Source organism: Lynx rufus, unplaced genomic scaffold, assembly GCF_022079265.1.
Source record: "Lynx rufus isolate CCGP_SWC_20201006 ecotype Redwood Valley unplaced genomic scaffold, mLynRuf1.p SCAF_4, whole genome shotgun sequence".
Classification (NCBI taxonomy): domain Eukaryota; kingdom Metazoa; phylum Chordata; class Mammalia; order Carnivora; family Felidae; genus Lynx; species Lynx rufus.
In genome coordinates, this window is record NW_025814856.1 from 71,081,288 (window position 1) to 71,099,024 (window position 17,737).

Genomic DNA, 17,737 nt, shown 5'->3' on the forward strand with positions numbered 1-17,737 from the left:
GGGACAGAAGGGCCAGGTTTCCTCTTAGATATTAGACCCAGAGTACCTTCAATTTACAGAAACTGACTGGGAACCTGGCACCATTCATATAGTCATGGCTGTGTTAATAACAGCCCTATGGTCCTGGAACATGAACTGAGACCTAGCTAGAAAATCAGCAATGGGATGTGTATGAGTACAAGCAGTGCCAAAGTTCTTCATCTCCAAAGAGAATAGCATCCATCTGCAAAGGAGATATATTTCTTAATTAAGTCTTGATGCAGATAGTAGGATGGTTCCCTTCCTAAAACCTCTGGCTTAGCCTACACACAAGCATTTTCCAGTGGGCACCTGCAAATGCTCTAGGCCTGGCGATGTCTACAAATTCTGAAACACAACTCCCAAAGCCCCTGTGACCAAACCTATTGCACACTCACCAAAATTGTTCCAGACTCCCTGCTTAATAGGAAAAGATATGACTCTGAGACACTGGCTCTGAAAGGATTCCAGGGAATCCCTTGATTCAAAAGAAGAGCAGTTATTCACTATTCCTATAATAGCCCGCTAAGCAAGAAGAGTTTGAGGACATGAGGGTCAGTTGTTCTCCGAGACATCAGACTCTGAGAGTCCTTCACTGGCTCAGGAACTGACTGAAACTGACTTCCAATCCTTGGAACATGGCTGGGTATAGACAGCCACATTGTCTTTCTGTGTGAACAGAGAGCAAGTTAGAAAAGCAGCAATGGGAGAGGAATGACTACAAGGCCAAAGTTCTCCATTCAAATGGGCACAGGTCTAATTGAGGAAGGAGATATCTCTAACATCCCTTCCTCTTGTCCCACCCAGGATGCAGGATCCTCCCCTAAACACTGGCTTAAACTACCCTCAAGGATTCTCCGTGGGCATCTTTACACACCTTAGGTTTGGGGTGGCCACATAATTATAAAATGAAATTAAGAAGGACCCAAAGCAATACCTATATCAACATCACAAAGACACCACCAAATTCCCAAGCTGAAACAAGAGGACATTGCTCTGAGAAACTGGCTCTGAATAAATTATATGCAGAATGTTTCTTCACAAAAAGGGTTAAGTGGTGGAGATGGAGACACAGACTGCGAGAGTTCTTCATCACGCATGAGATTTGGAGAATGTTGAGAATGAAGTACCCAGTGCAGTCTCCTCTCAACCAAGTTATATCTGGAATAAGAAATGCCTGTGGGCTTAGGACAAAAGAAGCCTCTGAAGGACTACATCTGGGAGCCCTGTCAGCCAGAAGCCTGCATTTTTTTCCATAGGAACCAGTGAATTATGGCTTTGGGTATCCCTCCCCCTTTTTCAATCAGTTGAGTGAGGCAGCAGTGTTTGAGCTGTAGCTGTTGGGTTCTGCTGGCTCTTGCTCAGGATTCTGGAACAAGGATCTGGTTCCCTCCATCCTGGCAAGGGCTCTTCTAGTGCTGACCCCCTCCCATTCATGTTGCCCCTGTGCTAACTTTCTGCTTCTCAGAATGAAGAAAACTCAATCGTCCAGGTCAGTCAGGCAAGCTGGCTCCCCTTTACCTTACATAGCACAGCAGGCCAACCACCAAGCACCAAGAGAGTAAAGGCTTTCTTTCCTTTGGTAGAACAAAGCCTGATAGCTCTCACTTAGCACAGGAGCATAGTGGGAGTTTGCAGCCTACCCAGTAGTGCCAGCTGAGTGAGTGATGGCCCCATGGCTCCTAAGGGAGAAAAAATTATCAAAATACAGAAAGGAAAAGGAAATGCAAGGAGAGCCAAAGCTGAACACTTCCAGTGGGAATGGGGATACACTTGGAAAGAAGATGTCTTGTTTCATTTGCCCTCAGCCCAGAAAGATACCAGCTCCCTGGCCAGACCTCTGGCCCAGTCTACATATGAAACATCCTTTGCTTGGCTGCTAAAAATGCCCTGAATGGCTGTATCCTTCTGAAAGCCAGTCACAAGGCTTTTGAATAGGAGCCCTGTGGCAAAATCTCTCCACCAGTCACAAGGACTGGACCAGACTCCCAGGTGGAAGGCAGAGGATAGGACCTGGAGACATTGACTCTGAATGGATTGTGGGAAGAACCTTGTTTTTAGAGAAGGAGCAAAGATGTGTGAAGTTGAATAAGGAAAACCAGAACTCTTCAAAGATTGGAAGGGGAATTCTATGGAAAAGTGAGTGCCCAGCAAGAGCTCTGGTAACATGGCTGTGGGAAGAAGAAGAAACACCAGAGGTCTTAGGGAAATATGCTCCCTAGAATCTCCATTTGGGAGCTGTGTTGGCACCAGGCCTGACTTCTTCCTTCAGAAGGACCTAGAGAGCCCTGGGACTTGGTCTGCCTTTCTTGCTTTCTCCATCATTGACTGGAGTGAGCTCTGACAGTGTTTTAGCTGGGAGGTGCCCCAGATGTGGCTCCAAAGTGTGGAGAGAGGCATTGGTGCCCACTTCCTGTCAAGGGAAGTTTCTGGGCTCACCAGCTTCTGGAGCTCACCAGCTCACCAGCTACTGCTCTTGTGTGAACTGTCTGCCTTTCAGGGGGAAGAAACCTCAATCAGGCAGAGCAATGGGTCAAGCTGTCTACACTCCCCCCACCCCTTGCTACAAACAGCCAAGCACCAAGCTCATGAATAGGAGGGCTATTCTCATTTGGTATATACGATGCTGATGGCTGTCACTGAGCACGGAACAGTGAGAACACAACATCCATCCCTAGGAGCCCACTGAGTGTGTGCCAGCTCCATGGCTCCTAAGCATGAATGAAGGCAGAGTCAGAGACACAGTAAGGGTGATGGAATGGCTACAGCCATGACCAAAGGGCATTCAATATTTCCACAATGGGAGTGAAACCAATATGGCATGGAGATGTGTTTCTTCATGTCCCCTAGGTGCAGCAAGGAGGCCAGCTCCCTTCTAATACTGTCTGGTCCAGCCTCCAAACAAACTGGTCTCGGGTGGACCACTGCCAAGGCCCTATGGCTCTACATGTCTAAGTAGTCCTGAAACCAGAAGGTCAGGGTTCATTTGGCTCAACCTATCCCACAGTCACAAGGGCTGATCCACATTGGACATCTCCAAGCCAGAGATAGTACTCTGAAAGACTGAATTTGTATAGACCCCGAGAAGATCTTGATGGATAATAAATAATGTCATTAAACTTGATATACCTAAGGCAAGAGTTCTTCATTAAGGACAAGAATTGGGTTATGTTTACAAAAAATGCTGAGCCTGGCATTCAAAATTGGCTGTCCGATGCACCCAATCCTCATGCCTCTCACGCACTCTATCAGGCATGGTCAATTCAGCCTTCCAGGGAGATCTGTGCACTGGTATCAGTTCTGTCCCTGAAACCTCCTGGGACCTAACCCTGACCCTAGCCAAGGATCTTTACTTATGGGGGCCAAATTTGCAGGTCTGAAAGGAATGGATATGGAGCCCATAACAGATGCAGATTATTCAGCATGGATGTTGTGAAATCACCATGTCATATCCAAAGTAAGGATGGAGCTGCACAAGGGGGATCCTGAAGCCCGACCTGAGCTTGGCCCACATCATAGGCTGGCCCTTGAACCCGAAGACTAAGCCTGACCCACAGCCTCCCTTGAGCACTCAACTCAGCCCTCCAGCAAATTCAAGGCACTGTTGGTGGTTGTGCCCCTAGCACTTCCTGTGAGCCAACCCTAACCCTAGCCATGTCTCTGCTTCTGCGAGGGATCACGTCCTAGGTCTGAAAAAAGAACAGACTTGGGACTCATGATGGGTGCTGAAATATTGAGTGAGGTATGCTGAATTTGACCTTGGGATTTCCAGGCCCTGAATGGAGCTTCAAAGGGGATCCAGTGCCTAAATCTAAGCCTGGAACACACAATTGGCTGTTCACTGCACCCAAAGCCTATTATTGTTACACACCCTAACAGGTGCACTTACTCACCCCTCCTGGGGAATCCCTGTATTGGTGTAGGTTCTGTCCCTGAAGTTTCCTGGACCTAACCCTGACCCTAGCCAAGGCTCTTTCCCTATGGGGGACCAATCTGTAGGTCTGAGAATAGAAAATAGATTTGGTGCCCATAACCAGTGCAAGATTATTCAGCATGGAACTTGTAAACTCATCAGACCATTTGCAAAACAGGGATGGAGATTCCCAAGGGGGATCCTGAGGCCAAAGCTAAGCTTGGCACATACCTTGGGCTGGTCCTTGAACACAAAGGCAAAACCTGACTCACACCCTGACATGCGCCCTCACCACAGTCCCCCAGGGAGAACCCTGTGCTGTTGGGGTTTCAGCCCCTGGAGCCTCCAGGGACCTTATGATAATCCCAGCCAAGGCTCTGGCCATAAGGGAGCCCAACATGGACATGTGCAAAAAGAACAGATTTAGGTTCAATGACCAATAGGGAACATCTCAGGGTGAAAGTCAGAATTTCACCATGACATTTCCAAAGGAGGGGTGGATCTGCATGAGATGATGCCGAGACCTTACATAACTTTGGCCCACAAATCTTCTGGCTCCTGTATTTAAACCCAAAAGTTGACATGTACCCAACCATGCACCCTCAACTCAGCCTTCAAGGCAGATGACCACCTTGTTGTTGTTTGTGTCTCTGGCACTTCCAGGGAGCCATCCTTAACCTTAGCCATGGCTCTGCTTCTGAGGGCCCACCTTTTACCAAAAGAACAGATTTGGACCACATGATGGGTGTTGAAATACTCAGCGAGTAACACTGGAGTTGACCATGGGTTTTCTAAAGCCTGAAAGTGGGGCAAAGTGCTAAGCATGGAACACATAATGGGGCCATCCACTGCACCCAAATCCTGTGCCTGTCCAGCACACTAATAGTCGCACTCAAATATGCCCTTCTGGGAGATCACTGGACTAGTATGGTTCTGTACCTGAAAACTTCCAGGACCTAACCATAACACTAGCCAATGCTCTTTCATGATGGGGGTACAATTCCTTGGTCTAAGAGCAGAACAGTTTTGGGGCCCACAAACAGTGCAAGAATATTCAACATGGGATTTGGAAAATCGCTATGCAAATTCCAAAGCAGGGAAGGAACTGCTCACAGGGCATCATGAAGGCAAATCTAAGCTTTGCCATGGATAAGACCTGCCCTGGAACCCAAAGATTAAGCCTGACCCGCACCCTACCATGTGCCTTCAACTCAGTGTTCTGGGGAGACCACTGCACTACTGAGCTTTTAGGCCCTGGTGCCTCCTGGGACCTAACCTGAACATTTGGCAGTGCTCTGGTCCTACGGGGGCCCACATGGAGGTTTGGGAAAAGAATAGATGTTGTCCCAGTGGCCAACGGGGAATATCTCAGTGTGGAAGCCAGAATATTGCCATGACATTTCCATGGCTGGAATAGAGCTGCTGGAGGGGATCCCAAGACTTTGTCTAACCCTGGTCCACACAATCCTGTGGCTCTGGAATTCAAACCTTAAGCCTGACTGGTATCAGACCATGCGCCCTCAACCCAGCCCACCTTGGAGACCACTGTGCTGCTGGTAGTTCAACTCCCAGTGCTTCCTGGGTCCTTTTCCTAATCCTAGCCTGGACTATGACGCTAAGTGGACCTGCCATCGAGGTCTGAGAAAAGAATAGATTTGTCCAGGTGGACAACAGGGAATATCTCAGCCTGGAAGCCAGCATTTCACCACAACATTTCCATGACCAGGATGGAACTGCAGGAGGAGATGGTCCTTGCCTAAGGTCCTTGCCTAACCCTGGCACACACTATCTTGTGGATCCTGAATCCAAACTCTGAGCAGCTTACAAACCATGTTACATTTTCCAGTAGCTTGATGTGCTATTTAGAAAGACAAAATAAGGATAAGGAAGAAAATAAAAATCCTGGCATTTGAAGGCAATCACAGCCTAGGTTATTTTTCTACATATGAACATTATTTTCAGAGTGGAATCTCAATGTGAATTAGGTTATTTGGTTGAGTAAACTGTTTTTGTTTTTGTTATTGTATTGTTTTCATTTTAACAGGGTAAATTCAAGTCCATATCTTTAAATATCCATTTATATTGGTTGTCAACCTTTTTTACTCTAATCATCATAAAGAATAATCTTCACCTGATGACAGTGCCCTAAATAGTACACAGAAATGAGAACAACAAGTAACCATAGAAGGAATACTCTCTAACATTTTCCTTAAGTAAACCATACCTAAGTGGCTGCATGAGTTTGCATTCCAACCTGCAGCGCAAGAGTGTTCCCCTTTCTCCATATCCTCACCAACAACTGATGTCTTTTCTGTTGTTAATTTTAGCCATTCTAACAGGTGTGAGGTGGAATCTCATCATGGTTTTGCTTTGCATTTCCTAATGATGAGTGATGTTGAGCATCTTTCCATGTGTCTGTTTGCCATCTGGAAGTCTTCTTTGGAAAAGTGTCTATTCATATCTTCTGCGCATTTCATAACTGGGCTGTTTGAATTTTGGGTGTTGAGTTTGATAAGTCGTGTCTAGATTTTGGATCCTAACCCTTTATCAGATATGTCGCTTGCAAATATTTTCTCCCATTCTGCAGGCTGCTTTGAGTTTTGTTGATTGTTTCCTTCACTGTGCAAATGCTTTTTATCTTGATGAGAATATTACTCAGCCATCAAAAAGCATGGAGTCTTGCCATTTGCAACACGTGGATGAAACTAGAATGTATTATGCTAAGCGAAATGAGTCATCTGAGAAAGACAAATATCATATGATTTCACTCATACATGGAATTTAACATATGGGAAGGTGGGGAGGAGAAGAAAGGGAGACACTTAATGATAGAGAACAAACTGCAGATTGATGGACAGAGGTGGGTGAGAGATGAGCTAGATGAGTGATGGTTATTAAGGAGGGCACTTGTGATGAGCACTGGGTGTTATATGTAAGTAATGAATCACTGAATTCTACTTCTGAAAACATGTTAACTAACTTTTTTTTATTTAAGAAAAATTTTTAAATGTGTATTTATTTTTGAGAGAGAGAGAGAGAGAGACAGAATATGAGTGGGAGAGGGGCACAGAGAGAGAGAGAAAGAGAGAGAGAGAGAGAGAGAGAGAGATACACAGAATCAGAAGCAGGATCCAGGCTCTGAGCTGTCAGCACAGAGCCCAATTTGGGGCTCGAACCCACAAACTGTGAGATCATGACCTGAGCTGAAGTCGGATGCTTATCCAACTGAGCAATTTAGGCACCTCCTAACTAACATTTAAATTAAAAAAAGAAAAAAGAAAGTCTTAACAGATCACTTACTAGGTCATCGTCCATTAAAGTGTTTTGACAATGGTGTGAGACATTCTGTCTGACACCATCATTTTAAATGGTTGTATCATGGTCCTGCTTCCAGGGGAAATGGATCCTCTCTGTCTGAGAAAGAGGTGTCCCATTGAAGGCTCTTAGAGTCAAGCACAGGTCACAAATGCCTACATGAATTCTTTGTGCAAATTTCTAATCACTGTCTTTGGTTTCTAAAAGCAGAACCTCTCACCATAATCAAAGCTGATGGCAACTGAAATCATGGCAACAATCACCCTCCGGTAAGAGAGTTGAGGTCCCTCTCACTACTGAAACATAAGTGCCCTTAGCTCTAATGCCCAAAAAGGGGTCTAGTTTCAGGAGTTTGGTGAAATGTTTTTGCTGGTTTGGTGGACAAATCCATTGTCCTATGTTCACTTTTCTAATAATGAGTGAGGCTGGACGTTCATCACTTACAGCCATTTTGGAACTGGCCACTGTTCTCGCTTCTGGGGTATGCCTGCTCAACATACTCTCCTGGACTTTCCCAGGGGATGCAGACAGTGATGCATGTCCAGTCAAGAAACTTCACTCCTTGTAAAACCACTACACTGTTAGTGACTGCCTTCTAACCAGTGAAACCCAGTTGGAGTGATGGGAGATCAGTTTCAAGACTTCATGACAAAAATTCTGTCACTTTCTTTTTACTTTGTCCTGTGTTTGTTCCATCTCTCTCTGTCTCTCTACTCCGCTGTCTCCCTCCTGCCCTTTCTCTCTCCTCCCTTCTTTCTGTATCTCTACTCTCTCTGTCTCTCTCTGTGTGTGTCTAACTCTCTGCTTTCTGTCCTCATTTGCTCCCTCTGTCTCTCCATGAACCCTGGAAATGGGGAGATCAAATACTTAACTTAGGGGCTACCCTATGAGACCTCTATATAGGAGAGAAAGATATACGTTCCCTGGTGAAAAGATTGAAATATGCTCTCAGTTCAAACTGAATTCTGATATTCTGATATTGCCCATATCAGTGAGCTTGGGAGTAAAATATCACCCTGTTCAGTCTCCGTTGAGACCACAGCCCTGGCTTCATAGAGACTTTGAGGCAGTATCACACAGCTATGCTGTGCCTGGATTTTCTCCCAGAAAAATGTGAGCTATTAAATATTTGTAGTTTTAAGATTCAAAGTATTCGAATAATGCTGTCAGAGAGGAATGGATAACTAACGGTCTAATAGGTCCCAGCATCTGGTCTATGATCTGCCTTCTCCCTGCCTCTCCCCTTCCAGGATCCTACAGGCACATTTTCCACCTTTTTAATGTTTCTAACGGACAAACACAATTTTGTCTCCTATTCTCTGCACCAGCAATATCTTCTCCCTGACACACTGCAGACATGTGCAGTGTGGATTCCTTTTGTCATTCTGGCTCCAGTAAATGTCACCTCAGTGCAGCCTTTCATATACTCCAGTGACTCCCCAACCTGTCCTCACATCACACTCATTCTTTTCACAATTATATTTCTGGCTTTTTTTTTCCCCACATGTCTTTCATACCTTTGTTCATCTCCCCCTCCAAAATGTAAATACCTGGCAGGCAGGGACCACTTTGTCATTGTAAGCCTTGCACTTAGGCCCACCAGATCCCCAAACACAAGGTGAGTGCTTGGGACAGTTACTGAACGAAGAAATAGAAAGACCGTGGAACACTCCATCTAGATTTTGACCAGCTTAATCTGTGGAGATAGCTGCTAGTAATGGGAGATTCCTGTTGTATCCAGAATGACCTCTGAATGACCTTTCCCTGGTCCAGTTTCTCCAGCAAAACTCAGTGGACACCACTGACACTGGAGGCTGCCTCTTCCCTGATGTCCAGCACTAGCACTGGAGCCACAGGCATGAAGATCCCCAAACAAAATCAGCACTTTTATGTGACTGAGAGGAAGGTAGTGGCCCTTTAAGGTCCCAGGATAAAGCTCAGGACCTACAGACTCCAGGACTGTGCAAAGGAACTCAGACTTCAGCCATTCCCCTTACTCTGTCCATCCCCAGTATATAGTCTTTGCTCATGGGCATCCTCAGGTTGCCAGGACAATGACTCCTTTGATTCCAAATGAAGACTCTGGGTGTCCAACAAGGACTGATATTGTGCTTGGACTCTAGACTCAGTGTACAGTGCTCTGACATGTCCTTCCCTATCCCAAGTCCTCAGCAAACCAATTCCCGAAGCCTCTAGGCTCTCAAAGACTTCCAACAAATGTAGAGCATTTCTACAGTATCTCAGAACACAGTGAGTCACTGATAGAGAGCCAAGGCCAATTGAGCATTTATGATTGTATGCAACTCTGGAGAAACCCACTGGTAACATAACTCTCTATGGAAAAACATTGAAGCCTCTTCTTCTGTAGCTGTTGTCTAAGCAAAGGGGAATTATTCATAATTCCAGGTTCCACAGAATTGGACTACTGTACCCTAGTCCTTTCCTCAGAGAGACCTGAGCTCCCACCTAGAACAGGGACTGGCAAATGTTTTCTCTAAGGGGCCAGACTATAAATATTTTAGGCTTTGTGGGCCATACGGTCTCTGTCACAACTACTCAACTCTGCCTTTGTAGCATGATAGCATTAATACACAATACATAAATAAATGAGCATGCTGTGTTACCCATAAAACTACACAAATAGGGACTGGGCCACAGGACCTAACATGTAGGCTGCACTTTGCATTGACTTAGGTAAAGGAACTCAGCCATGCAGCTTAAATTCTGAGCCTCATGTGTTAAAAAAAAAAGATGAAGGAAAAGTGCTTACTGCATATGGCCTTTTATAGGAATTATAAAAAGTAAATGGAATAAGGTATGTAAGCCTCTTAGCATCAGCCCCGGATATTGCTTGTTTAATAAATAGTAATATACTTTTTTGAAGTCAGTAAAAGAGACTCTCCAATGTTAGTAGCCCATTCTCATTTCACAACTTAAAAAAAAAAAAAAAAGGTAGGTTTAGAAAAGCCAAATGGAATTAACAAGAGGGAATTTAAGGTGCCCACACCTGTAACATCCAGGGGTATTGCTGGCCTCAGGCATAGCTGGACATAAGGGTTTTGCATGTGCTATTCCTTCCACCTGAAATGTTCTCCACATCCTTGTCTGCCTACACCTGCCAAAAGTCTTTCTCAACGTTCAGATTTCAATGCATTCTTTAGGGAAGGTTTTCCTAAATTCTTGACTAGAAAAACTCTCCCTAGAACAAGATTTTAAAATCCTCCTTTTGGGGCGCCTGGGTGGCGCAGTCGGTTAAGCATCCGACTTCAGCCAGGTCACGATCTCGCGGTCCGGGAGTTCGAGCCCCGCGTCGGGCTCTGGGCTGATGGCTCAGAGCCTGGAGCCTGTTTCCGATTCTGTGTCTCCCTCTCTCTCTGCCTCTCCCCCCGTTCATGCTCTGTCTCTCTCTGTCCCAAAAATAAATAAAAACGTTGAAAAGAAAGAAGAAAAAAAAAAAATCCTCCTTTAGCATTCTTCATAGCTGTGCTTTAACATTATGGGTAACACTTTTCTTCCTTACTAGTCCACAAGCTCCAAGAAACTTTGATATGCACAGGAATCACCATGCAATCTAAAATGCAGATTCTGGTTCAGTAGGTCTAAGGTGGGCCTCAGAATTTGCATTTCTAACAAGTTTTTAGGCCATGCCAAAGCCAAGGCTACTGGTCAGCACACATTTTGAGTATCAAAGGCTTCATTATCCTAGACCTCTTAATTACCTTCTTTCCCATTAAATCCTATTAATTACTTTTGCAGAGAGAAGTGTCTATTTTTTTCCCCTTCAACCCATCAACCTAGGTTCCCAAAGCTTCTCCTTTTATTACAGTCAATCCCCCTCCATCTCCAACACCACCACTACTTATGGACTGGCTTAGCAAGGAATTTCCCCAACAGAAGCCCTCTCTTGAGGAACGATAGAGCCATTGACTAAAATGTTTCCTCCCCACCCTCTTTTTTTTTCCACTTGATTCCTTCAGGCAGTAAACCCTAAGGAGAGAATCTATTGTTGGGATTTAAGGTGCCAGCAAGGTGCATTCCTTTTTCTCCTTCCCAATTCTGGGGACCAATTCAGCTATAAACATAGGAGACAGACTAAGTTTTTTAAAAAAGTACCAGTTTTATTATGACAAAGATTGGGAAATGTAGCTGGGATCCAAAGCCAAATAGGTTTGCTACTCTGCTCTTAGAGTAACTTTCTTTCAAAGCTTCAAGCCACCCCACTACAGAGGAAGAGCCTACCCCTGTCACCTACCACATGGACAAATGGAGAATTCAGGTGCACCTAGAGGGAGGTTGGGCTTTGCTGCTTAGTTTCTTTTTCAGCTTTATCACTAAAGGCAGGTTGCTCCTACCACAGAAGTGGGTGAGGAGCAGAGAGGGATCAAAGCATTAGTACAGTGGGATAAAGGGCTTTTTTCTTCTAGTTGGACTAAAAGCCTAATTTGTTCTGAAATCTCAGACCTCAAATCCCTCTTTTCTCACTAAGCCTTCCATGAAAGTCAAGGGAAAAAACAAAGGTCACCATATTTTGGGTAAACAAATGGCAGGGGATACTTGTGGCTTAACTTCAGTGAAGCTCTGGAAGACAGTGATAGATTGGGGGTGGGGGTGGGGGTGGGGTTTCAGAGGAAGGAGTATTTGGGAAATGCTGCAGTAGGCTGGGGCCAGAATGGCTCCAGTAGCCCCAAAGGATGATGAGGGCAGTTGTAAATAGCAGAGGAAGAAGGACTCCTGCTCCATCTCTCCAGATTCTATTTTCTCCCATCTTTTCCTTCTCCTTCTGCAATTCTTTTTTTTCAACTTTTTTTTATTTTTATTTTTTTTTTTATTTTTGGGACAGAGAGAGACAGAGCATGAACGGGGGGAGAGGCAGAGAGAGAGGGAGACACAGAATCAGAAACAGGCTCCAGGCTCTGAGCCATCAGCCCAGAGCCCGACGCGGGGCTCGAACTCCCGGACCGCGAGATTGTGACCTGGCTGAAGTCGGACGCTTAACCGACTGCGCCACCCAGGCGCCCCTCCTTCTGCAATTCTTACCAATTAGTAAAACTAATGGATGTTTTCATTTTAATCTCTTGACCACACACAAAACAAGCTTAAGATGAGTAGTCATCAATTAGTAATCACATAACCCATGACAAAGACTTTGACCAAACTTTTAGTCAGGCTCCTCTGAACCCTCTTCTCAAACTAGGCCTCAAACTTTGGATTTCCACGTCTGTCTTTGCATCACCCAATTTAGCAAAACTCTTAAGTCAGTTCCATGAGAATCCCTACCCTCAATATCTGATCAAATCCCTTGTCCCCCACCCCTGGTATTTGAGTACACTGGCCTGCCTTCAGCAAGAACCTTATCAAGTTGGTTTAGACAGAATTCCCTCCCCATGTTTCCTCTTAGTAATTTTCCATCCACTGAAAATACAATTTGGAATTGAGCCTGGTTCTACACTGAGATCTGTTTTCATCTATCACAAGTCTTAATTAAATAAAACCAGTTTATACCACTTTACTATCCAGCTCTGGTTTTGACACCCACCCCCACCTCTAATACCAAATATGGCCAATATTTTTGAAATAGCAGAGTTATCAGGCCCAAATGGGAGACGCCATTGCACTACATTCTAATCACATATTTGCCTCATGCTAGATGCTGTACAACACACAAAAATAGATACAATATTTCCTGGCCACAAAGGATATTTGATGTGAATAATAAAACAAGAGAACTAACTGACCAATATTTATTAAACTGTTTTACATGGCAAATAAAGGAACAACCTTAAGGAGTTTTGGTTCTACCTTGAGGTATATGGTGACAGAATCATGGAAATCGAGGTAGAAAATAGAGTGCTGACACCAATGACTTCCCAGCTCCTAAACCTCACAATGGGAAGGTAGTAGGCAAAAAGCAAGAGGGAGACATTCACAAAGGCAAGAAATCTAACACAAGCTTCAAAGAAAATGCAACAGGACAACCAATGAAATGAAAGGGAAGATTCCTGGGAATCAGCTCTGCCTCAAGTCAGCTGTGTCTCAACAGAAGCAGTGAGTCTAGATAAGCCAAGGGCTGCAAGTATGAACACATTTGTTGGCTCTTAACGGGATGCCTCCTCCTTGGTCTCAAGTCTCATTTCCTCCTGGAAGTTTTCATTTCTAAACTAGAAAACTGACCATGCCACTCCCCTGTTAAATAAGAGCCTTCAGTGCCTAAGAAATAAGACCCTAGCTCCTTGATCTGGCTTATAGGGACCCCACAGATTTAATCTCTGGGACTCCCTCCTCCAGACACAATGCTCTAGCAACACTGTTCCCAGGGTACTCACCAGCTTGTTTCTCACTTCCTTCTCTTTGGTCATGTCAGCACTCTGCCAAGAAAAGCCCTCCTCTCACCTGTACACAACTAACCTAGTTATGAAGATTTGGTTTGTAGGTTTTCCCCAAACCTTCCTCCAGATGACCAGGGGCATATCTCTTTTACTGGACCTATTACATTACAGTGACCAGTTTGTATGACTGGTTTGCTTTCGACAAGGTTAGCGAGGAAAGCGGCTATGTCTTATTCATTTTTAGAATCCTTAGCACCTAGCATACTCGCCCAGTGACAGTTTGTTGGGTGAAACATAACTCCTTAAAGCAGGGAAGAGGCTATTTTGCAGTGGCTCAGTGCATGAGAAAGATTTAAAGGCTGGTTCTCGTATTTACTATCTGGGTGACTTCAAATAAAATTTTCCAATACACTAATGAAAACAAACCTGGTAATACCCATCTGATAGGGCTGTTGGGAAGAGTAAATTACATCAGGCATATGAAGCACTTGGCTCAGCTCTACCAAGGTTAGTTCTCTCATCCCTATTACATGTGTCCCAACTCCCAAATATCACTCCCAACACAGCTCGGGACAGTAAGCAAATCCTGTTTGCCCAAGATATGTTTAATTGTAAGAACAGAGATAGAGGTCAACTCTTCATAAAAAGCAAACTATGGTCCCATCTTAGATGTGCCGCATGTTTCTTTCTCTTACTTCTTTGAGTAGCAGTATTTCTGGATTTCTTCTGCAAGCCACAGGCAGTGCAGGATGCGTTTCTTTTCAGCAGCCAGTTCCTTTTCAGAGAACTGGCCCAAGAGTTTCTGGACAAATATGTTTTGATCTTTCAGGAAAATATTCTTATTGACTCCTACATTTGGCATATTCTCCAGGGACCCAGATTTAAAATGGAAGCTTAAATGTCTGTTTCGTTTTAGACCAGGTCCTTTCTCTTCAATCCATGTGAGCGGACTGCAAAGACAAAAGAATCATAAATGTTAGAGATTACAAGAGAGTGCAGGTGGATGTTTGCTAGCCCGTGAGAACCTGGTAACAGGTCTGCATATTGTACCTATCTTCCCTGAAGCTGCTGCTCAATGTAGTGGCTCAGGTGGCATCTTGACCTCTACCAGCCTCCCAGAGGCCTTGGGTGATTGTTTCCAACTTCAGGGCCAAACAGTCCTTCATTTAATTTTGCCATCAGGCAAGGGAATTCACTCAATGATTTTGTGTGAACATCAGTTTGTTTTTTCTTGTGACTGTCTTATCTGTAACTTTTTTAAAAAGTTTTTATTTTAATTCCAGTTACTTAACAGTGTACGATATATTAGTTTCAGGCATACAATATAGTGATTAAACACTTCCATACATTATCCGGTGTGTGCATACTGACTGTTGGCACTTTACTGTCAACTGAATAGAGTAGGGCTGAGGATGGGACCTTGTCCACACACGTTCTGGGCTTGGACAACACTTAGCTCCAGACATCCCAACCCAAAACACAAGTTTTAAATTCACAGACCCCTCCTCCACTCTTTCTCTCTGCGAGAACTTTCATTTGCAAATATTTGCATTTGTCAACTTGGGCATAGACTACCAACAAAAAGCTTCTTAGGTCTCCCCTTCCACAGGGAGGTGTTTAACCACATCCATATCCCGAGTTTCAGCCTGCATCTGCAAACCCGGTGGAGGTGGTGACTTCTAACTGCTCTCCCCAGGCTCTTAAGGATGAGCAGGCAGGGACCACACTCCTACCAGCTGTCTTTGACAGGAGAGCTGAAATGTGTAACTCTTCTATACATTGACTATCCACATGACATTTCGATTAAAAAAGTATTGTTTATTTTTACAAAGTGTGAAAACTGTTGGTAAGGTGGAAAGAACACAGGCTTGAGAATGAAGCTGCACTAGGGTTATTTGGATGACCTTGGGCTCTAAGACAATGACACCTACGTCACTGGCAGGTGAAGACTGCAACAAGGGAAAGACAAGACCTGATGTGGTTTCTAAGACCTTCCTTTCTTGTGCCCTTCCCATGAAGTTTTGGGGAGAAGGTGTCACAATCTGGGGACAGGAGACAGGCTGCCTAAGTGTGATTCTCACACAACACTTAGTTCTGTGCCTTTAGCAAGTTTCTTAACAGTGCTGAACCTCAGTTTCCCAGGTGATCATAATAATTCCCACTTAGAGAGTTCGCATAAAGATTCTATGAGAAAATCCTTGTTAAAGGGCTAGGCCCGTGCCTGGCACACAGTAAGCACTCAGTAAACAGTCTCTAACACCAGCACTTCCACAACAGGAATTCAAGTAATAATCCCTGTCTGGCTAGTCCTTTTATTGTGACCTCTCAAAATCATGCTTCCCACCACCTCCCCCCCCCCCCCCCCCGCCAGCCTCTTCCCCATTCCCAGTTATGGTTCTGCTCTATTCTACTCTATTGTTTGAAGGTAGCTATAACTTAAAAAATTGTCTCTGGAAACAACTGGCACAGGCTCCTAATGTGCAGTTAACAACCCTAGAAAGACATCTACTTATAGTTGAAAGCTGAAACTCAGGCCTGCAGACTGAGTCAAGTTTTGGGGGAGAGAGAGAAAGAAGCCCACAGATCCCAAGCATTCTTCCCAAGCACAGTCAGAAGCCATAACTGCATTTACAGGATAAGATGGCCTTTCTCTGTCACAGAGGACACTATACTAAGCAGCACGTAAACCAAGCAGGGACTTATTTGCTTTGAAGAGCTACATTTCACCAAGTCGTCTATTCTGGAAGTCATTAAAATGATAAGATGAGGGGCGCCTGGGTGGCGCAGTCGGTTAAGCGTCCGACTTCAGCTAGGTCACGATCTCGCAGTCCGTGAGTTTGAGCCCCGCATCAGGCTCTGGGCTGATGGCTCGGAGCCTGGAGCCTGTTTCTGATTCTGTATCTCCCTCTCTCTCTGCCCCTCCCCCGTTCATGCTCTGTCTCTCTCTGTCCCCAAAAAAATAAATAAACGTTGAAAAAAAAAATTTAAAATGATAAGATGATTCATGTATAAATCAATGATAGCCGATACATAAAAAATTCATATTCAGGTCAGACAGAGTCTAAAAGATAGTAGTTAGATTAGTAAACTAGTAAAACTAAGGTGTTCAATCTATCATTTAAAAATTTTTGATTATGACTCCAATTTTTAAAAATAAATTATTACAAACTCTATCATCAAAAAGTTGGTCTCACTTCTAAAACATTAATCTCCATGGCTAGTTTTGTTTTACTTAACTGAGGTAGGTGACATTATAACTGTATTAGTTTCAGCTCATGGCTAGTTTTAAAAGCACATGGTACACGCTTTAAAACATTCCAGAATTTGATAACAAAGATGAACATTAATGCTGTTTATTCACTGCTTTAACGTTGGATACAAATAAATTTGAGACAGGGGCACCTGGGTGGCTCTATCAGTTGAGCATCTGACTCTTGATTTCAGCTCAGGTCATGATCCCAAAGTTGTGGGATTGAACCCCACATCAGGCTCCAGGCAGAGTATGGAGCCTGCTTGGGATCTTCTCTCTCTCCCTCTGCCCCTCTACCCTGCTCGCGCTCTCTATCCCTCTCTCTCAAATAAAATAAATAATAAAACAAATAATATTTTTTTTAAAAAGGGAATAAAAAGAAATTTGAGATATTCCAAAGGTTCTGATCTACCTAAGAAAATTTTTCATATCCTTCCATAGAACATGGAGTCTTAAAAGTCTGAGGAAATGCCAAACATCAAGGATGTTTCCTCTGTTTCAATTTCCTAATCAGTGGACATGACTAATAAATATACAGCTTCACCTATGCTATTGTGGTGGTGTGACAGTAAAAGTACAATCTGTGAAGTAGAAAGTATTATATGTAATTAACAACTTATTATAATATGTTGTTTGCCATCTGTCCCAACCTCTCATCTGATGCCTGCCCCGCCTTTGCAATAATGAGTTAGTCTCTGCTTCCCTCACATCTTATTTCCTGTCAAGGACTGAGAAGAGCACATTTTCCTCTGAGAAGCATGACCTGACCTCTCGACATTCCCCTTTTCTGTGCTCCAGAAGCACCCTGAGCTATGTTTAGCTCTGGCTACTGGGGACAGCACCTGTCTGTGGGGATGGTCAGACCATAGCTGCAATTCTTACACTTACAAGGTCAGGGTCCGCTAGTGCTATTAC

General features: G+C 44.2%; 1 protein-coding gene across 7 annotated transcripts in view; it reads right to left on the reverse strand.

The window, feature by feature from the left end:
* Positions 1 to 12,973: 12,973 nt before the first annotated feature.
* Positions 12,974 to 17,737, reverse strand: part of BLVRA (biliverdin reductase A) — a 50,679-nt gene continuing 45,915 nt past the window's right edge. For all 7 annotated transcript variants that reach the window (XM_047096957.1, XM_047096962.1, XM_047096958.1 and 4 more), the window contains one exon: positions 12,974 to 14,522. In XM_047096957.1, coding sequence (XP_046952913.1) covers positions 14,264 to 14,522 — 259 coding nt within the window. In that variant the 3' untranslated portion in view covers positions 12,974 to 14,263. The remainder of the gene's footprint in view (positions 14,523 to 17,737) is intronic.